This window comes from Scatophagus argus, chromosome 2 (genome assembly GCF_020382885.2).
Source record: "Scatophagus argus isolate fScaArg1 chromosome 2, fScaArg1.pri, whole genome shotgun sequence".
NCBI classification, from domain to species: Eukaryota; Metazoa; Chordata; class Actinopteri; family Scatophagidae; genus Scatophagus; species Scatophagus argus.
Genome location: NC_058494.1, coordinates 28,623,996 through 28,645,692, shown reverse-complemented (window position 1 = coordinate 28,645,692; position 21,697 = coordinate 28,623,996). Strand labels below are relative to the sequence as shown.

At 47.6% G+C, this 21,697-nt stretch overlaps 3 protein-coding genes across 6 annotated transcripts; all 3 read left to right on the top strand.

Annotated features, from left to right (window-relative positions):
* The first annotated feature begins 1,662 nt into the window (after window positions 1-1,662).
* On the top strand, window positions 1,663-7,277 carry LOC124053056 (serum response factor-like). Of its 4 annotated transcripts, none has more exons than XM_046378011.1 (8): window positions 1,663-2,627; window positions 3,807-4,076; window positions 4,195-4,417; window positions 5,076-5,240; window positions 5,542-5,652; window positions 6,584-6,784; window positions 6,869-6,948; window positions 7,042-7,277. In XM_046378011.1, exons 1-8 carry the CDS (start codon window positions 2,166-2,168, stop codon window positions 7,126-7,128), a joined length of 1,599 nt encoding a protein of 532 aa, XP_046233967.1. In that variant the 5' UTR covers window positions 1,663-2,165; the 3' UTR covers window positions 7,129-7,277. The 4 variants fall into 4 exon arrangements, with proteins under 4 accessions (XP_046233967.1, XP_046233984.1, XP_046233991.1 ...); XM_046378019.1 differs by having other exon boundaries at window positions 1,692-2,627; window positions 5,545-5,652; XM_046378028.1 differs by lacking the exon at window positions 5,076-5,240 and having other exon boundaries at window positions 1,664-2,627.
* Window positions 7,278-8,738: 1,461 nt separating this feature from the next.
* On the top strand, window positions 8,739-13,651 carry eif4a3 (eukaryotic translation initiation factor 4A3). The gene is made up of 12 exons (XM_046378044.1): window positions 8,739-9,066; window positions 9,746-9,818; window positions 9,901-9,967; window positions 10,114-10,176; window positions 10,300-10,432; window positions 10,785-10,865; window positions 11,159-11,300; window positions 11,386-11,524; window positions 12,213-12,328; window positions 12,436-12,543; window positions 12,937-13,064; window positions 13,434-13,651. Exons 1-12 carry the CDS (start codon window positions 8,913-8,915, stop codon window positions 13,448-13,450), a joined length of 1,221 nt encoding a protein of 406 aa, XP_046234000.1. The 5' UTR covers window positions 8,739-8,912; the 3' UTR covers window positions 13,451-13,651.
* A 3,436-nt stretch (window positions 13,652-17,087) lies between these two features.
* LOC124064710 (opsin-5-like) lies at window positions 17,088-21,426 on the top strand. The gene is made up of 6 exons (XM_046399389.1): window positions 17,088-17,411; window positions 18,775-18,980; window positions 19,153-19,252; window positions 19,536-19,640; window positions 19,735-19,958; window positions 20,398-21,426. The coding sequence occupies exons 1-6, from the start codon at window positions 17,282-17,284 to the stop codon at window positions 20,881-20,883; spliced, it is 1,251 nt and encodes a 416-aa protein (XP_046255345.1). The 5' UTR covers window positions 17,088-17,281; the 3' UTR covers window positions 20,884-21,426.
* The last annotated feature ends 271 nt before the right edge of the window (window positions 21,427-21,697 follow it).

Genomic DNA, 21,697 nt, shown 5'->3' with positions numbered 1-21,697 from the left:
TCCAGGGTGCGTTTTGATTGTACAGCTGGTGTTTGTTGCCAGCAAACAACAGGATTTATGTCATTTCTGCTATTTTGAATAAAATGTTCAGAAAAATAATATTGGATCAAAATGACAGAAAACGTTAAACGTAGCTTCAACGGTTTGGGGCAAAACTTTGATTCTACAGCAGAGTTTAAGTAGAAATAATGAGGCCCTCAGTGTGTTCAACTTAAATGCTTACTTTCACAACCATATTTCCAGAGGTGTAAATACTACAGTACTTAACTTTAGTGTTTTTATTTTGTTCTCACAGTAACTGTTATTTTATGCCCACTCAAAGATTCAAAGCTTTTCATTGTCATATGCAGAGTAACGAAACAGTTTGCATGTACAGTGAAATTCTTACTTTGCTGTCCACACTGAATTCTATAAAAAGTTGAAGATATATTAAATAAAATGCAATAATTTAACAAAATAGGCAATTTGAAAAGAGCATGCACAAGTAAACATAAAATATAAACTATGAATAAGAAGGTAAGAGTAAAGCTATACACAGAAATGTGCATGTGTGCTACGTCAGCTGGTGTGCAACATTCAGCAGAGAATGACTGATGGTGCAGGAAGTGTCAGAAGGTAAACAGCAGGGTTCACATGCAATTATTGAATATTAAGGAACAGCAGACCATAATGCAGTTACTGTGTTACTGGATGTAAACAGTCAGTATGTCCATCATTACAGACTCCAGTCAGCTGCCGAGGATTCGGATGGTGGAGGGAAACAAAGACTTCCTGAGTCTGGTGGTCCTGCACTTCACACTCCTGTACCTCCAGCCTGAGGGGAGGGGAGTGAACAGACCTTCATATAAAATGTCATATAATCATAATCTCTCTCTCTCTCTCTCTGTCTGTCTGTCTCTCTCTCTCTGTCTCTCTCTCTCTCTCTCTCTCTCTCTCTCTCTGTCTGTCTCTCTGGCCGTCCACATTGAGTTGGGGTCTGCTCTGAGGTTTCTGCCTTCTAAAAGTCAGTGTTTCCCTCCACTGTTGCTCATGGGGGAATGTTGGCTTCTCTGTATTATAAAATTTAATGAAAGAGTTTGGTCTCAACCTGCTGTAATTGGAAAGTGTCATGAGTTAACTTTAGTTGTGAATTGGTGCTACATAAATAAACTGCATTGAAACTGAAATTGACTGTGTGTTTAATCTACTGATGAGAGCAGCTCGTCCTGCAGCCTCAGGAGTGTTTTATTACACCGTCATGGCCGTCGTGATGTGCGGCTTTCTGACCGTGAGTTTTTAGCGTCCACAGCTCCGACAGGCGGCTGAGCCCGACAACACGGCAGTGATTGTGGTCCTTGTGGGTTTACACGAGTTAACCCAGAATCACGCACGCTTCTTCTCGTCGTTTTTCATTTCCACGCGTGTTTGTAGTTTTGAGCGTGAAGTTCTGCTGGAGACAAATGATTGCCCAAATAAGGAGAGGCAGCGCCATAAAAGGAAACACGTTCCTTTATTTGGAGGAAAGTAGTTTCCCTGCATGTCCCAAACAACACGTCGTGTTTGGTATCACTGCGCACAGCCTCCATTAAATTCACACCTTTTCTGTAATGGCTCGTGTAGAATACATTCATGTAGGGTTTCTTATCAAAGACATGATATTTTAAAGAAGGAGGATGAAAATACTTTGTCCAGTATGTAGAACTATATTCCAAAGAGGAAGGATATGTTCGGGTGCTATTCGTCACTTCCTTATGTGGAGCGGAGTGTTTGTGTGGGCCGGGCCTTACTGATCACTGTACAAAATTACAACTTTATAACTTTACTCATTGTTATTCGTAAAATCGGATCATATTTAATGCATGGAGTGTCTGCTGGTCTTCCATCTGATGTTAGGGTTAGAGTTAGGCTGCTCCGCCTCAACTCTTGGTGATTTACGGAGTTTCCTGATGACAGATAGCTTGACTTGTTGCTAAAGTAGCCGCTGAATGCTGCTATCTGTAACTGTTAGCTAGTTAGCTCAACTAGCCGTGCAGCTAGCGGTGCACAGCGACAGCGGTTAGCTGATTCTGTCCGGGAGCTTGGAGCCCCGGGCCAGTGTCGGTGTTTACACCATCAGCACAGGCGATTTGGATCGCTGGGGGGCGGAGGGGGTTTAGGCCCCGATCAGATAGGGGATCCAGCAAAGAATGCTGGCGGGGAGCGGCGCCGGAATGGGAACCAGAACCGGAACCGGGCGAGCGGGCAACGGGACCGGACTCAACAGCCTCTCAGTGAACACGGCCGCACCGGTAACTGTCACAGCCTCCGAGACCCACGGAGGCCAGTTTGACGACAGGGAATACGGTCCCGAGGTGGTTTACAGCGGCTCCGAGCAGGACTCTGACTCCGGGGATGACGAAGACACGGCAGGTTCAGGCGGGGAGAGGAGGGGAGTGAAGCGGGAGAGGAGCGAGAGGGAAGTCGGACATCAGTCAGCGCCCACCTCTGGAGGTCTGAGCGGGGGTTACGGTGGGGTCAGCCCGGTGGTGCCAGGCGCCAAACCGGGCAAGAAAACCAGAGGAAGAGTCAAGATCAAGATGGAATTCATAGACAACAAGCTGAGGCGCTACACAACCTTCAGCAAGAGAAAGACCGGGATCATGAAGAAGGTGAGTGTGACAGGTAAACACAGCCGAGGTCACGTGGTCTCAGAGTGATTACAGAACATTTCTGTTACAGACACTGATCAAAGGAATAACGTTAATAATGTGCTCATTGATCACTGATCAGACCTCCTTGCTGTGTACACGTTGGACATGTCAACGTGTTATGTATGGGACTCAGTAGATGTATACAAGTACTGCTCTTCACTACAACTTTCAGGTACTTGAAATGTATTTTCTGCTGCTTCGTGCGTCCACTGCACAGCTTCAGTCTCCACACATTCAGATGAATGATGATGCAGAAGAGGAAATGAACCATGATGTCATATTGAACTGCTCATCGGCGTCCATAGTCTTTAGGACAAACTCTACATTCATCAGCTTCAGTATTAAAGTTGTGAACACATGGATCCTTCGTCTCACCTCATGACGGCAGGCTCACCTCCTGCCCCTCCACACACACACACACACACACACACACACACACACAACACACACAACACACAACACAAACACACACATGCACACACATACCACACATACATGCACACAAGCCTGTCGACCTCCATGGCCATCAGCAGAACGTTCATCGCTGTGGTGTCTGATTAACATTTCATCCCGACTGGACTTCTCAGTTCATATTTCATTGTCTCACCTGAGACCACCTTACCTGAACAACACGCCCACTAATGCAGGCCTGTTTTCACTGTGAATCCCCCCTAACAGAGAACGTGGTGGCCACAGCTGAGCTGAGGTGTGCTGGGCGTGTGATGATGTGAAGTGCAGAGGACGCAGTCAGTTGGTGCCAGCTGATACAGGAAGTGTTTGTAACCACCACCTCTGATTGGTTCACCCTGATGTCATTCCTCAATCGAGGCAACCAATCAGAGGCAGAGTAGGACAGGTATTGTCAAGAAGAGCAGTTGGATGCAGTAGGTTAGACCTACAGAGCCAGCAAAGCACCAGAGCAGAAACGTTGGACTGCCATCTTTGATATCTGAAAATGACCGTAGAAATACACTTCACAAATCTCTGCAACCCAAGTCGAGCAGCAATTGTCCGTCAGGAAGTGAGTGTTGTAGAGCAGGTGTGACTGTCTGTCTGTGGCTGTCTCTGTCTGTGCCTTCACTGACTCACCTGTGAATGAAGGTTGCAGCGTCCCTCAGTGTGCTGTCTCTCCTGCAGGCGTACGAGTTGTCCACGCTGACCGGGACTCAGGTGTTGCTGCTGGTCGCCAGTGAGACGGGCCACGTGTACACCTTTGCCACCAGGAAGTTGCAGCCCATGATCACCTCGGAGACGGGCAAAGCTCTGATCCAGACCTGCCTCAACTCCCCGGACTCCCCGCCCCGCTCCGACCCCTCCTCCGACCAGAGGATGAGTGCCACAGGCTTCGAGGAGACCGACCTCACCTACCAGGTGTCTGAGGCTGACGGCTGCTCTGAGGTTGCCAAGGTAACACAGGAGGATTCAGGTGATGCAGTTGATTCTGATTGGCTGCTGAGATTCAAGTGTTGTTTTTTTTTTGTTGTTGTGTCTCAGCGTCGTCCTTTCTGTCCGTCTCTCCCTGCAGGAGCTGATCAAACCAGTGTTCACTATGTCCAACCTGCCCAGCACCACACAGTCTACACCATCCTCCTCCTCCTCCGCCTGCTCTTCAGCCTCCTCTTCGTCCTCAGTGTCCATGCAGGTGCAGACCAGCGCCGCCTCTTGGCAGCCCTCCCCCTCCACCAATGGAACGGTGCTAAAGACATCAGCTGGTGTTGTGCTACCTGGAGGCTTCACCTTAATGTCAGGTAGGAGGATGGACACAGACATTCCTATTCTGATACCAGAATTTATTACATAAAGATGGCCGACACGTCTCCATTTCCACAGACTCGTGTCCTTGCTGATACCTCATCTAGCGCTTCCTCTTCCCTGTCACGAGCTCCTTAATGTTCTGCCGCCACATAATGCTCTGCTGTCCACATACTTTTGTCCATGCTCACTGTAAAAACACCTCTCAGCTCTTATCTGTGGAGATTCTCACTCATCCAGGTCATATTCACTCAAAGAGTTAAAGCAAGGCGTCTGGACTTGTGAAGATTTGACTTGAAGACGTTTCACTGCTAATCCAAGCAGCTTCATCAGTTCTGGTGGGGAACAAATATATACACCTCAGTGGGAGTGACTAAGTGAAAGTAACTAAAACAAAGGATCTGATAGTCCTGCAAATTTGTCTATGTAGTTTGACTGCCAGTGATGGCCCTCTGAGTCTAACGACTGGCTGTCGACTGGCTTCAGAACTGATGAAGCTGCTTGGATTAGCAGTGAAACGTCTTCGAGCCAAATCTTCACAAGTCCAGACGCCTTGCTTTAACTCTTTGACTGACCTCTCAGCTCTCTGCTTGTGTTCATTTTGTTAGCAGCTAACCTGTCTCTGGCCCCGTCCCCTCCCTCACCTGTCCACAGGTGCCTCACTGGCCCCTGGCACACACACCATCCCCCTCAGCCAGCTGCAGGGCCAACCTCTGGCCATCCAGGGCCCCGTGGCCCCTGGCCCCACTGCCACACTGCACGCTCCGCCCACACAGCCGACCACGCTGCTTCGCCTCCCCGCCACCGTGTCACTGTCAGGTCAGCACACAGCCACGCCCTCTGCCCACCTGAGAGAGAGACAGAGTGTGTGTGTGTGTGTGGGGCGTGTGGCGCGTGACGTGTGTGTGTGTGTGTGTGTGGTCTCACAGGAGTATCTTTTCCTGAGCTCATACTCTCAGGTGTGCTAACAGAGAGCCCACCTTTTTAGTCTGACCTGAATGGAGTCTGTCCTCATGCACGTTACATTCCTCATGTGGTCACATTCTGTGTCATCAACTTCCTGCTCTGCTGCTCATCTTCAAATCACTGATGTTGTCATGTTGCTCACCTGTGTGATCAGCAGGAGGCGGAGTCTCCCAGCACCTACAGACCTTTCAGGTGCAGACCAGCAGTCAGCAAACCTCCACCAATCAGAGCATCTCTGACATCCACAATCCCACATCCTCCACAGGTAAGACCATGGTTCAGCAGAAGTGTGGTAAACACTTCCTGCATGTGCTTCAGTTCAATTTCAGTTCAGTTGAATTCAGTTTTATTTAAAGTGCCAATTCATAACAGAGTTATCTCAAGACACTTTACAGGTGTGTAAACATTCAACAAAAATAAGAGAATGAGAGAGAAACAGGTCCCAGGGCAAAACCCCACACTGAGGAAGCATTTGGCCACAGTGGAGAGGAAAAACTTCCTTTTAACAGGCAGAGGCCTCGAGCCGAGGGCAGCCATAGAGGGCTCAGGATCCCGCAGCAGTACCAGGCCTCAGGAAGGCGGGGTATAAGATTCTGGCGTGTGCGGATTTTGTTCTGAAGCGCGATAAGCGACGTCCAGTCTGCGATTTCAGGTGTTCGCTGGTGTCTCTGGGCGTGTTGGGAGACCGTGAGACTGCAGTCAGATATCTGCTGCCTTGGCTGTGGGTCGACCTGTGAGAGACCACAGGACCGTGTCAGTGATCATTACGCTGGTGACCCACCGGAACCAAAGCAGCACATAAACCCTGACGTGATCTGAACAGAGTTTTCACGTCTGTTGCTCCCCAAATTCATTTATACTTTTGTGTCAAAATGTGAGGTTTATCTGAAGCTGTAACTCTGGAAACACCTGGGGCTTTGGCTAATACCTGGACGATCGCTCTCATCCCATCAGGGTGCGTTGCTGTGGAAACATTGTCCACTCCTTGGCAGTGGGAAGTATTTAGTCCTGCTGTGAGCCAGCGTCGATAGTAATAAACAGTAAATACAAACATCCTGTCAGAGTGAGGCAAGAGGCCGTGGCCTCGTCCTCAGCACTCGGACACCAACCAATCAGAGGACAGCAGAAGCACAGGAGGAAACGGTTTCAAACATCAGAACCTCATCACTTTAATCTGTCTGTCTGTGTGCCTGCAGCTGCTCTTCCTGCCTCCGTCGCCGCCGCCTCCTCCTCCTCTTCTTCTCCCTCGTCCTCCTCCTCCTCAGTGGCAGGTCACATGATGTACCCCGGCGGCCACACCGTCATGTATGCTGCACCGACGCCCTCACTGGCCGACGGCAGCCTCACCGTCCTCAACACTTTCCCTCCGACAGGCCACGCCCAGTCACATGACCCTGGTACAGCTCTGTTTCTGTGGTTACCTTGACCATATGTCCTTGTTGTTTGTTGATCTGTTTGCTTTACGGTCTGTTTTCTTTCAGGCTCTCTGCCGCAGGTCTTCCTCACCTCACTTCCTCCCGTTGCCACTCAGATCCCAGTGTCTGCTGTCCAGCTCCACCCGGTACTACTCACAATACTGCTACTACTACTGCTCCGCCACTGAAGTACTACAGTACTGCTGCAGTGACTCCTGTTGTCTGTGTTTGTCGTTCAGATGGTGATCAGCCAGCAGAGCAGCAGCAGCAACCTGACGGAGCTGCAGGTCGTCAGTCTGGACGTCCACCAATCCAAAGAGGACTGATTGTCACATAACTGACAAGACACTCACGCACACGCACACAAGAGATGATGCCGTGAACTTCCTGTTTACTTCACTTTGTGCTTCGTCATCATGTAAACAACAGCAGCAGACTGAAACTTCCAGAATAAAGTTGGAATATTTTGACAAAAGATTGTGGATTTTATGAGAAGAAGTTAAAACGTTACAGGAAGTTGATGTGGTCACATGATGCAGACATTCAGAGACAAGATGCCTTCAGGCTGGTGTTCAGGTGTACTGATGATGTCACACTCACCTGTGTGTGTGAATAGTCTTTGTCCTGTGAATGTTTTGGTTTGTTTTGAGTTTATGATTTTAAACAAACAAAAAGTGCCAAAACGCTGAGACATTCGGTCAGAGAGAGACACACACACATATACTCCTTAAAGGAGCAGTTCACCCAAAAACTCCATCAGATTTTAGCTTCAGCCCCTGAAAGAGCTTCAGAAACATGTTACACCACTTCCTGTTTCTATTGAAGTAGAAACTTTCAATGTAAAAAGCACTGACGTGGATGACTTTGATATTGTACAAACATTTAAAAAGAAAGTAAGAAATGTTTTGACTAAAGATAAAGTTATTAGCTTTTATCTGATCAGTATTGATCGTTTTTCAGAGGATAACAGATGTGTATTTGTGCTGTGAACATCAGTGTGTAAAGTACACACTTTGAGCTGGTCTGTTGGTATAAGGACACTCAGCCATTAGAAGAATTTCTCAGTCTTCTGATCTGATCTGGATTCAGCTTCAGTCTTCTGATCTGATCTGGATCAGAACAGACCTGACGATTTATCTGATGGGAGTCAGCTGTATCTTTTAGACTTCTCAGTCTGCGGCAGGTCTGACCTTTGACCTCCTCGTGTTACTCGTGGTTTCTATACAGCAGTGATGCCATCAGTTTGTGTTTAACAGCTTGTATCTTCTTCACTGAGCTGAAGAAATCAATAATCAGTCAATAAAAAGGCTTTTGGAGTGAAAATGTGTCACTATGATGTGTAGCCACCAGGGGGCGCTGAGCAGCTTCGAATACCAGATAAGCAACTTCTTCAGTGGGTCCTTCTTACTTAACTGATTTCTGCTCATGTCATGATCCACTTGCTGTTCATTTGCACTGTTTACCTCACCTACTTGCACTATACTTCCACTCTGTACTACCTCACTTTTGGACTACCTCCAGAACATATTTATTTTGCTTATCTTATTTTGTTTTACCTTATTCTATTTTATTTTATTTTATTCTACTATTATATGTTACTCGTTACGTTCTATGTATGCACCAATCACCAAGACAAATTCCTAGTGATGTGAAACCTCTTCACTTACATGGCAATAAAGTCAATTCTGATTCTGATGAACAGTCAGCTCTGTTGATCTGCGGAAAGGGAGGCGGCTGCACACACTAACCCGGATGTGCCCTCTGCTTTGGATAACAAGATTCTTCCTCTGACACACAAACGAATTTAATTTGTTTTGTAGCTTTACTACCATGGGACTAAAGGTTAAAGAGCATGGGGCTGGTCTTGATGTAATCAGAAAGTAACAGGTCACAAATCAGAAACAGATACAACGAGATCAGGATAAATCTACATCTTAGATGCGACGTCATCTACCCTGTCGCCTGCCACTTACGTCACCGGCGCGACACGTGCGGCGCTCTTTCTTTGGCCGTGTTTGCCGTTAGCAGTTAGCTCAGCAGTGCGGCGGAAGAGGTTCGAGTTTTTATCGGATTCTCTGTAAGTTTAACCGAATAGACACCTCTGAGACAAATGGCTGCTGCCGGGGCGCAGGGTAGAAAGAGGATCCTGAGAGAAGAGGACATGACCAAGGTGGAGTTTGAGACCAGCGAGGAGGTGGATGTCACCCCCACCTTCGATACCATGGGTCTACGAGAGGACTTGCTACGCGGCATCTACGCCTACGGTAGGCCGGGGATCCCGGCGGCCTCCACGGGGAGAGTTAGCTCAGATGCTAAAGCAATGCTAACTGTAACCTTAGCATCTTTAACTAACTTTTTTCGCGCGAGTAAATAAAAGATCAAATTATTAATTGCTCAGTTGTGTTAAGGTTTTGTATAGTGTTTTGTACTAACTTATAAAGTAGTGTGTTCTGTTATAATGTTTATCGCCAGTTTGGTTAGCATTAACGTTAGCCGCTCGGCTGCTGCGCACTTTACCGCCGAGCTTCTCCGTACGCATACAGCTGAAGTCCTTCTCCGTCGCCCATCAGTGAAGTCATGATGGTGAGATCCACTCGGAGCACGTCTGGCTGAACTCCACTCTGTGCTGTTCAGGTTGTGTTTTGGTTTAGCCGCAGATACGCGACTGCAGCGGAATTAACATTAGTGACTTACAAGCTGAAAAACACAACGGCGCGCGTGAGGGCCGAGACACAGAGTCTGTTTTCATATATCAAATGACCAATTCTTGTGTTTCTAAGATAAAAATCTTAAAAGAGCAGAGAGGCTGTTGTTTGGATCTGAGGGCGACGTGCTCTAAAAACAGGGTGGTTAAACACCTCTGACCCGCTGTGGTGGAACTTAGAGACGAAGACAAAGGTTTAAAGACACCCGAGGGTCCTTATCAGATGTTTTGTGTTCCAGGTTTTGAGAAGCCGTCGGCCATCCAGCAGAGAGCCATCAAACAGATCATCAAGGGTAGAGACGTCATCGCCCAGTAAGACCCCTAAAAACTGACCCCAGTGCTGTGACTGTGCTCTGACGGCTCCTGTCTGACTGCTGCTCTCTGATCTATTCAGGTCTCAGTCTGGAACAGGAAAGACGGCCACCTTCTGTGTGTCGGTGCTGCAGTGTCTCGACATCCAGGTGGGTGTTCAGATGGACAGGCTCCATCGCAACTCCTTGGAAGAACAAACATGATGGAAGCATCTTACAGATGATGACAAGCATGTTAAGAAGAGTGTCAGGCTGCAGATGATGACATCATGCTCTGATGTGTTTCTTGTCTGCAGGTGAGGGAGACACAGGCTCTGATCCTCGCTCCAACCAGAGAGCTGGCTGGACAGATTCAGAAGGTAGCCTCCTGCACATCATAAGCAACCAATCATCAGTGAGCTGGGGGATGCTGTGCGCTTGGTCCTGATTGGTGCTCTCACCTGTGTGTGTGTGTGTGTGTGTGTGTGTGCGCACGCGCGCAGGTACTGCTGGCTCTGGGAGACTACATGAATGTCCAGTGTCACGCCTGCATCGGTGGGACCAACGTAGGCGAGGACATCAGGAAACTGGACTATGGTCAGCATGTGGTGGCAGGGACACCTGGACGCGTGTTTGGTGAGTTTAAACACTCACCAGCAGGAGGCGCCGCCCACACTGAAAGGATGGTCACCTCCCGGAGTCCACACGGATAGTCAGAACCTGATAGACAGAACAAGGACTAAATTCTCATCCAACTGCCTGCTCCATGGACACGTTAACATCCCTGAACTGTTAGCTTTAAAGTCTTTAAAAGGTTTTTGGGTGTGTCATGGAAATTCATCAGCCCAAATGTGTAAACTAATAGATTGGGACTAAATTTTTGACTGAAATGAAACCCAAACACATTCCGTTTACAATGACAGAAGACATGTCTGTACTTTGACTGCCGCAACCGATGGGAAACCGACTTTTGTTTAATTTCCTGCAGACATGATTCGTCGCAGAAGTCTGAGGACGAGAGCCATCAAGATGCTGGTCCTGGATGAGGCTGACGAGATGCTCAACAAAGGTGAGATTGTGCGTGTGCAGGTGTGTTACCTGGATAAAGAAGTGATGTCAGCGTCCAGTTTCTGTGTTGAGGTGATGCCACCGAGCTGAAGTAAAGCAACGGCTTCACCTGTGCGGCAGATCTCCAGTCTGAACTGGGCTGCTGCATTTTGTTTTTTTCACATAATTTCAGTATTTATTGCAAGCAGAGAGACGGACAGTCTGGACCAGATGTGAGAACATCTGGTGAGAACATGATGGCTGCTTCTGGGATGTGTTAATCGTCTGTGTTGTTGTTGAACTTTTTTTGTTCAGGTTTTAAGGAGCAGATCTACGACGTGTACCGTTACCTGCCCCCGGCCACACAGGTGGTTCTGATCAGCGCTACGCTGCCTCACGAGATCCTGGAGATGACCAACAAGTTCATGACCGACCCCATCCGCATCCTGGTCAAACGGTCAGTCCGCAAGCACAGCCAGTAAAGTCCAGTAACACGCACAAACAGCCAGTAACAGAGTTGTGTGTGAACGTCTCTCCCTCAGTGACGAGTTGACTCTGGAGGGGATAAAGCAGTTCTTTGTGGCTGTGGAGAGAGAAGAGTGGAAGTTTGATACTCTGTGTGATCTGTACGACACTCTGACCATCACACAGGCCGTCATCTTCTGCAACACCAAGAGAAAGGTCAGACGTGTTCTTTCACACACACACTTTGATTCTGTTTCCTCAATTCCAAACCAGCCGTCAGTGAGAAACCAGGCCAGAACAGGTGGGCTGGGCGAACTCCAGGTGCTCGTCTTGTAATGTGCGTGTTGGTGTGTTTCTACCACTTAATAAATTCAGTATAATCAGAGTGTTTTCAGCCTGTTCTCCTTCTGGATTAATCATCTGAACTGTTTCGGTCACTGCAGCTGCATTTGTGTTAATATCTCAGCCAACTGGTGTTTGTACTGCAAAGCCAAAAGCAGGCAACTGAAGCAGCAATTAGTAATCTGACAACAGTCAGGTTACGTTACTTGGTTTACAGAAACATAAATAAGCCAGAGCTTTGTGTTTCTGCTGTAACAAAATGCTTGTGAGTGCAGACAGACCTTTGTCGAGTTCTGAACCAGTCCCAGTGTCTGGCTTTACAAGACCAGACCTTAGGGAAGGTCGTCCACTGAGACGAGTCTTTCGAAGCATAAAATGTGCCATGAAAACGGATGAAAATAAAGTGTTGTCATGGAGGACCGGGATCAGACAGCTGAACCTGTCAGAGGCTCAAATCACTTTCTAAACCTGTCTTCTGCAGTCAGGAGGTCGTGTGATGACACGGTCCCGCGTGCAGCAGCAAAGCATTCTGGGAGGCTCAGTCCTTGTGTGTGCATTTCAGGTGGACTGGCTGACAGAGAAGATGAGAGAGGCCAACTTCACGGTGTCATCGATGCACGGAGACATGCCTCAGAAAGAGAGGGAGTCCATCATGAAGGAGTTCAGATCAGGAGCCAGGTAATGAATCTGGACCGAGGCCAGGGTCAGAGCTGTGTTCTTGCATCATGTTGATTCCTTTGTTGTGACACAAGCCAACGGTCGTGTGTTGTTTTTTTTTTTTTCAGCCGTGTGTTGATCTCCACGGATGTTTGGGCTCGAGGTTTAGACGTTCCTCAAGTTTCTCTGATCATCAACTACGACCTGCCCAACAACAGAGAGCTCTACATCCACAGGTACCCACCTCACCTGTCACACATAACACATGAAATGAAAGCACCTGAAATGGGCCACAAGAACTTAAACAAAAAAATGGAGAAGCATTTTTAATGGGGTCGACTGTAAATGTCAAATGTTGAAAGATTTAAGCACAACAACTTACTACGTACTTACTAGAAAATGTGAAAAGATTAAGGAAATGAATGAGATTTTTCATGGTGTGTGAATGATGAGGCTGATGGTGGTGCAGAAGCTCATCTTGGCCAACAGGGGGCGTCTCACTGCTGTGTGCTTCACAGCTTCTTTATTTCCATATCAAATCGGTCTTTATGAATCATTCACACAAACCTCTGGCTGGCAGAAAGGGTTTACATACCGTCTGCTGACCTGAAGTAACGTTTGACCTCTAGGATTGGTCGATCCGGTCGTTATGGTCGTAAGGGTGTGGCCATCAACTTTGTGAAGAACGATGACATCAGGATCCTGCGGGACATCGAGCAGTACTACTCCACCCAAATTGACGAGATGCCCATGAACGGTAGGAGTTGATCAATCGCACACCTGATGGCCAATCAGAAACTTATTTCCTCCTGTGATGTCACAGCTCAGCAGAGTTTAGGGTTTTAGAAATCAGTCAGTCAGGAGAATCAGAGTGACACATCACACCTGCAGCACAGTGTATCCCACCACCGAAAGTAGTTCAGCAGAGACAACATGAGTCAGCATGAACACCCTGAGATACTGATGCTGCTAAAACGACATGTGAACACTTCAGACACGGTTCAGGTGTCAGGAGGAATCTGCTAACAGGTTAGCGAGTTAGCAAGTGTGTTAGCATCAGAAGGTGAACAGATGTTAGCCACATGGTGTAACCAAACACCAACCTGTTTGTTTCTCCTCTCTGCAGTGGCTGATCTCATCTGATGTCACCTGGATGATGTCACATTGGAGCCCCACCCCTTTTATTTCCTGTTATTTCCGGTTTTGTTTTTTGTTTGTTTGTTTTTTTTGTTTTGTTTTGGGTTTTTTTTTACAGTTTTAGGGTTTCTTAATTTGCCTGTTAAGATGAAAACGACTGTAAGAGTCCACGTTTGCTTTTGTAAATAAACTTGTTTTGGTTCCACAGTTTGTTCTCATCTGTTCTGTAGTTTGTAGCCTTAAATATTTCTTCAGCTTAAGCTTCAGTGAGCTTCAGTTGCTTTACTTTAAAAACATTAAAGTAAAGCAACTTTAAAAACATTAAAGTAAAGCAACTTTAAAAACATTAAAGTAAAGCAACTGAAGCTCACTGAAGCTTAAGCTGACTACTAAAATGCCACATTTTCTCCATCGTGACATCTCAGCATCTTGTCAAGACATCTCAGCTTTTCAGTGTAAGTAAACTCAAGATTTCTTCCTTTAAGCCTGTGGGTATTTTGCTGTTTTGACTTGTCAGCCGCAGGGCTAACTGAGCTAACAGTAGCTTTAGCTGCTTTAGCTACAGCTAACAGTATGGCGAGCAGCAGATGGTGGTTACTGAGATTTTTTTGGCATTTCCTTTGAATTCTGATCATATTATACGGGTTGCTCCTTTAATTTAATGGCCAGTTAAAAATCCAGCAGAATATTTTAATATTTCACTGAGCATGAACTAATTTTCTTAATTCTAAACATTTTGAGCCAACTTCAGAAACCACAGGAAGACGTGCTGCTCTGAGCCGTCAGACGATTCATTTATGAAAACGTACAACACGATTTGTTGTATGGAGGAAGCTGGAGTGGAAACTCCAGCCGAACAACACGAGAGAGTGGCATGAGGACCATCACAGGTTACGGGCCAAACGCCGGAGGAGGAGTTGATGGCGGTGTGGAACGGGCAAATGAGCTGAATCAGTTCTTTAACAGATTCGACACAGGGACCCCAATTCACACTTCAAACAACTCCTCAGCAGTACAGTGGGAACGAGCCACTCCAGCCTCTCTCCCTCCCCCCACATTCCATCTGGATGGCCTCGCTCACACCTCGTCCCCAGACGCCTGGCTGGACCGCTCTCACCTGGGTACCACAAGCACTCCTCCCCCACCATCACCTCAACGATGACCTTCACAGCTGATCAGGTGAGAAGACAGCTGCAGAGACTCCACGCAGGCCCAGATGGTGTGAGCCCCAAGGTCCTGAAAGGTACTTCATCTTGTCTTCAACCTGAGTCTGAGTCTTCAGAGGGTCCCTGTGGTGTGGAAGACGTCATGCCTCGTTCCTGTCCCGAAGACGCCGCGTCCCAGCGACCCCAAGGACTACAGGCCTGTGGCTCTGACGTCACACATCATGAAGACCCTGGAAAGACTCGTCCTGGAACAGCTCAGGCCCATGGTCCAACCACTTCAGGATCCCCTTCAGTTCGCCTACCAGCCCCGCCTTGGAATGGACGATGCCATCATCTACCTGCTGAACAGAGTCTACACTCACCTGCACAAGAAGGCAAGCACTGTGAGAATCACGTTCTTTGACTTTTCGAGTGCGTTTGACACCATCCGGCTCTGAATTCTGATTGTTCTTAGTGTGTACACAAAAGGTTGTTTTTTTACAACATGAATGATTCCTGCACACAAAACCTGCAGCAAAACAGAACTCATTGCACACACACATACACATAGTGTTGTTGTGTTGCCTGGTAACCAGCAGAGCATCATTACAGCTCAGTGTAAAAATACCCTCAAAGTCCTGATTCAAAATATTACTTCAGTAAACCTATTAGAGAAAGTAAAAATTATCTGATTATGCAGTGGATCTTTGATTTCTAAAAAAGTAACTAAATGCAGTGAAGAAAAAGTACATAACTACAAGTACGTGTGTGTAGTACAGTAAAACTGTCTAGAGTTGTACTTCAGTAGAATGTGCTTGTTCCTTTCCACTAGAGCAGGTTTAATTAAACTACCGCTCAGGAGGCTTTTCTGCCAGTCCAGCACAGCAGTTTGGTTTCGAGCTTTCAGTTTGTCAGATTTTATCTGTCTGTCTCACGTCGACTTCCAGCTCTCGCTCTTCCTTTTACACATTAATCAAACCAACATGAATTTGTGCTTGATAGTAAATCTGATCCTGGTTCAGATCGTTAGCAGTTTGATTCCCTCAGCTTCCTCTTTCATGTTGATATGAGAAAGTCTCATTGTGAATATGACTCAAAAAAGTACTCTGAGAACTGCAGTAAAGTGTCTCCTGTGCCTGTTGTCTTGTTGTGTCTCAGATCAGACCTCAGATCAGCTGACAGAAATGTGGTCCCAAAGGGACTCCTTCACAAGAGAAGAAGAGTACTTGAGTACTTAGTGCCGTCCCAGCTCTGGATGTTCCCTGCTGCTCTCTGCAGGACACCGCAGCCAGAGGAGACCAGAACCAGAATTTTGATCTGAGTTCTTCAGGCAGAAGCAAAGAGAAGTTTTCTGTGGGGAACATTAATTACATCTGAGGTTCTCATTCTGTTCAAACCACACAGGACTTTGGCCCACCGCTGACCCTGATGGATCCACTTTTAATGTCTTACTGATATTGATGTGAACCAAATGAGATGAATGGATCATGTGATGTGAAAGTCAGAGCTGGGTGTGTGTGACAGGATGTCTCACTCTGGTCACAGTTTTGATGATTGACGTCAGAAGCAGATTAGGAGCCTGTTGCAGGAGGGGTCTGTTTAAAGAGTTAATGCTGAGTGACGGTGAGTCGTCCTGACAGCACTGAGGGAGCACCTTCCTGTCATGACGCCAAACTTCATGTTTTTTGTCTGTTGAGGCTGCAGGCTCCTCTTTGGTCAGACCTCAGGGGTTTATCACCACTGTTAAATCAACACTGCTTAGCTATTCTGTTCATGTTACAGGACCTTCCTGGTCATGGTTCAGATAATGAGTATCTGGTGAAGACTTCATCCCTCTGCACCTCTAGAGGGTGCCATCACCAAACACATTCTGTTTCATACCATGAAACCCTTCACATGTCCAGATTCAGTTAATTGAAAGAATGTTGTGTTTCAGCCCGTCACATTAACAGGACGCCATCGTACAGGTACACACAGTTCACCTGGCTGACAGGTCCTGCTCCTCCTCCTCCTGCTCCTCCTTCTCCTCCTACTCATCCTCCTCCTGCTCCCCCTCGTTCTTCTCTCCTTTCTCCGGCTTCTCCTCCTCCCCCTCCTGCTTCTCCTCCTCTTCCTCCTGCTTCTCCTCCTCCTGCTCCTTCTCCTCCTGGGTCAGGCAGAAGGTTTTTTTATTGTGCATTTCTTAAAAAGTGAAAATCGCATAAAGATGTATTGTACCTTCAACGTCATCATCATCACCTGTCCAGGTTGTAATCACCTAACTGACCTTCAGTCTGCCTCACACCTGTCATTTATACATTCCTAAAATATCCTAAACTGAAAATAAAAATATGTTTAATCATAAAAAGGTACTGATTCTGTACTCAGAATCACTGACAGATTGATGCAGGGTACTTCAGTCTGTATTGATGCTGCATGTTTCATAATGTTGTAGAGTAACTGCAGCTGTAAGCGTGTACTCACCTGAGTAAAAGTACCTTCACCAACAGCAGCAGAACATGAACAGCAGTTCACCTGACAGCTAATGACATCATCCCTCAGCCAGCGAATCAGAGCTGGGCTGTTGGCTCTGCTGTGATCTGGTCCGAAGCCAGTTCTCCTGCTGTGGGGCTGAACTGGGATCAGGTGTCTATATTTACCTGAGATTAACAGCACAGACGGCAGCTCGTCGCTCACATTTCAGTCTGGCGTCATGTCTGCGAGCAGCTCGGCGGCCGGCAGCCCCCCCTGGAGGAACCACAGTTTCATCCTGGGGGGAGGCAGAGACCCTCCTTTGTCTGACCAGGGCGAGACCATCATTGGAGTTTACCTGCTGCTGCTGGGTGGGTACGCACACACACACCAACTCCCCTGAAGTAGTAATACTGCGGGGCAGTACTGAGTACTCTGTCAGAGGACAATTTCTCTGTGTGAGCTTTGGTGCAGTTCAGACCACAAAGGCAGCCTCTGTAGTACTTCTACTGCTCACCTTTCAGTTGTGTGACAAACTGGTCTCTTCTGGTCTCTACTAGACCCAGTGTCTGTCAGGCAGAGCAGACTGAGTACTGGTCAGCATGTCGCGACATCAGACTTCACAATACCATCACAACATCAGCAGAAAACATGAAAATCAGTCACATTCATCTTTAACTTTGATTGTTGTGTTTGGTCTCTTGGTTGTGTTGGTTCTACAACCGATCCAAAAGAACACTTAAACCAGATGAGCGGACAGAATAAAGATTCACGAGGCCTGACGTCTGCAGGACTTACTGACACTGAGTTATCATGTGATGTCAGTTATTATCATTGCAGACATCAGACATCACCGCATGCAGGAGACCACACAGTCATCACATCCTGACTGTAAACCACTTTACTCACAGCAGGAGTCCTGCTCGTCACTCTGGCCCCCCCGCAGGGCTTCAGCTCTGATCCCCGTTGGGTTCAGCTCCTGCAGCTGGTCTGGCGGTTCTGACAGCTGTAAACTCACTGACGCTGACACATCAGTTTTATACAAACGTGTGTGGCACTTGGGGTGACCAATCAGATTTCCCCTTTGGACACGTCCCTCACATCAATGGAGCATAGAGGGGCTACACAGCAGTGGAAACAGGTTTTCAGCTGTCAGCAGACCTTGGCCCACACTGCAGGGACCCAACAACCAGAACAAGATGTGTCGTCCCCCTCCATCTTCACCCAGATGTTCAGCAGATCTCTGGAGCTTCGCAGTCACCCCAGTCAAAAACAAACCCTCCACCTCAGGACTAAATGACTACAGGGCAGTCACTCTGACGTCTGGGGTCACGATATCCTTCAACAGACTGGCGCTGACTTACCTGTGGACATCACAGACTCCCAGTGAACAGGGTCAGGGTCAAACAGGTCAGTGGACAGTCCTGTCAGCATGGGACTGGCCTTTGTCCTGCAACACCTCAGGGACGTTTGTAAGGATCCCGTTGGTAGACTTCAGCTCAGCTTTCAACACTATCACCCCCAAAGACCCCTGCTCTAAACTCAGTCTTTCTGTGCCAGGCTCCACCTGTCATCACACTCAGCAACAAAGTCTGCTGGGATCCACAATCTCCAGGACCCAAAGTGGATATTGAACCTGGATTGTGTCATCTGCTGTGAATCCTGAAAACACTGTGTGTCCTGCAGACATGTACCTGACCCGACCTCGTCTTACTGTCTCTGCGGTGCTTTCAGGTTGGCTGTCTTGGTTTGGAAACAGCATCGTCCTCTTCGTCCTGTACAGACAGAGAGCCACCCTGCAGCCCACTGACTACCTGACCCTTAACTTGGCCATCTCTGATGCCAGCATCTCCGTGTTCGGATACTCCAGAGGCATCATTGAGATCTTCAATGTCTTCCAGGACAGTGGCTACCTCATCTCCTCCATCTGGACCTGCCAGGTACAGCTGAGACTCACCTTAGATGTGCCTGAGGTTTAGACGGGGGGGGGGGGGTTGTGTGCTTTATAGCTCATCCATATGTTTTACATTTTTGCTTTCCTTGTGATGAACTTGATGCAGCCAGAATCCGAACTGGGACATGCCTGTAATTTGTCCTGTTTGTCTCCTCCAGGTGGACGGCTTTTTCACGCTGGTGTTTGGTCTGAGCAGCATCAACACCCTGACGGTGATCAGCATCACCCGCTACATCAAAGGATGCCACCCGAGCAGAGGTCAAAGCCCAAAACTTCATGTTTTCTGTCTGTTGAGGCTGCAGGCTCCTCTTTGGTCAGACCTCAGGGGTTTATCACCACTGTTAAATCAACACTGCTTAGCTATTCTGTTCATGTTACAGGACCTTCCTGGTCAGGGTTCAGATAATGAAAATAAAATATCTGGTGAAGACTTCGTCCCTCTGCACCTCTAGAGGGTGCCATCACCAAACACATTCTGTTTCATACCATGAAACCCTTCACATGTCCAGATTCAGTTAATTGAAAGAATGTTGTGTTTCAGCCCGTCACATTAACAGGACCAGCGTGTCCCTCTGTCTGCTGCTCATCTGGATCACAGCTGGATTCTGGTCTGGAGCACCGCTGCTCGGCTGGGGGAGCTACACAGGCAAGAACCCATTAAAATAAGATTTTGTTTTAGTGTCTGCTTTCACAAACCTAATCCCTGACCCCTGACTGCTCTATGGTCCCCCCCTCTGCAGATCGTGGCTATGGAACATGTGAGATTGACTGGGCCAAAGCGACCTACTCAAGCACCCACAGGTCCTACATTATCTCCATCCTCATCTCCTGCTTCTTCATCCCGGTGCTCATCATGCTCTTCTGCTACATCTCCATCATCAACACGGTGAAGAGAGGAAACGCTCTGTCAGCAGAGGGAGACCTCACTGACCGGCAGAGGAAGATCGAAAGAGACGTCACCATCGTGAGTCTTTACTGCACACAGTTCATTCAGCCGTGTTAGTGCCATCGCTAACAGGCTACATGTTGTTTCAAAGGGCCTGTTCCCACTGCAAATTGATATGCTTTTCTTTCTGTTCATAGTAGAATTACACAAACTTACCTCCAGCGTTGTTGACGATGTGGCACCTTGCTGGAGTAGAATTCAAACGGCCACAGACGAGGCCACCAGAGCAAATAAGAGTGAAGGGATTCAGACTGAACTTGTAGGAGGGACGAGATTTAGGACATCTTTGGTTCTTGGTGCAGGTTTTTCATCTTACTCAAGTTTTTCAAAGTGCACCAGAATCCAGCAAAAAGTTAGTAATGAAGTCAGATGGCGGGTGCTGATGGTGGGCGCACTGTGGTTTTCTGGTCTGAAGGGATGAGGAAGATTGAGGATTGATGCAAAACTTCTTCTGCAGGTTTCCATAGTTATCTGTACAGCCTTCATCCTGGCGTGGTCTCCATACGCTGTGGTGTCCATGTGGTCTGCCTGGGGCTTCCATGTCCCTAACCTCACCAGCATCTTCACCCGCCTCTTTGCCAAGTCTGCCAGCTTCTACAACCCCCTCATCTACTTTGGACTCAGCTCCAAGTTTCGCAAAGATGTGGCTGTCCTACTACCGTGTACCCATGACGCCAAAGACAGCGTCAAGCTGAAGCGTTTCAAGCCAAAGGCCGATCCCCACGGTCGTCCTGCTGCTGGAGGTGGGGCCAGACTCAAAGTTCCTCTGAACCGGACAGAGAAAAAGCATTCGCCAGAGAACCAGCTTCACCCAATCCCTAGCCCAGACTGTGGGATAGAAAGCCCACCCCACACGCCACCACCTGTCAACAAGGAGGTGTTCTACATTGACATGCCTCATCCCTCTGAGACCGGGCCTGAGTCTGAATGTGAGAGACTCTGAACTGGACTGGAGGAGGACCTGATGGAGCATGACATGATGACCAAACTAGAGCTGTTCCAGTATCATGTTTTCTTTCTGATATGATTCTGATGCCTTTCAGTATTGAGTGTACATAGAAAAGTCATTTACTAGCAGTTACTCACCCTGTGATGTGATTGTAGTATGACCCGGTTCAGGTTAAGGCTGGGGGTTTCATTTGTCTTAGAAGCTTTTTTTGTTATATTTGGTGAAAATCTTTTAACATCCTGACAGTAATTCATTAAAGTCTACTGCTACCTGTGGCTGTTACAGGTCTGTACCTGTCCCGTCTTTTCATTAGGTCTGCCTGTCCAACCAGGTGTCCATGACCAGTCCAGGGTGAACTCGGCCTATCCCCTGTAGCCCACCCTGTCAGCTGGAATCGGCTCCAGCCGCCATAAGCGGCATAGAAAATGGATGGATGGTGTTGTCAGATATTTTCTTACCTGTGAATGAGACACGAGGCAGTTAGCAACAACAACAAGCTGTGACAGAATGTCACAGAACTTCCTCTTCCTGTTTGACAGTCACTCAGTTTGTCCTCTTTTTCCCATTGGTGAATCCATCGCGCTCCTCCTCATGATGCATGTTCAGGTGGTTTGAGACTAAACTCACCTGCTGTACTTGTTGCTGTTTTATTGGTGGGTTTCTCCACTGTGAAATATTGTCCAGTTGCTGTTGTTTTCCTCACTCTGACTATCGTTACACTCCAGGAAAGCAATTCTTTTTGATTCTTCTTAGAACTAAGCTTTGAAAAAGTTCATCGCCAGTGGCAGCACAGGACAACTTGTTCTGT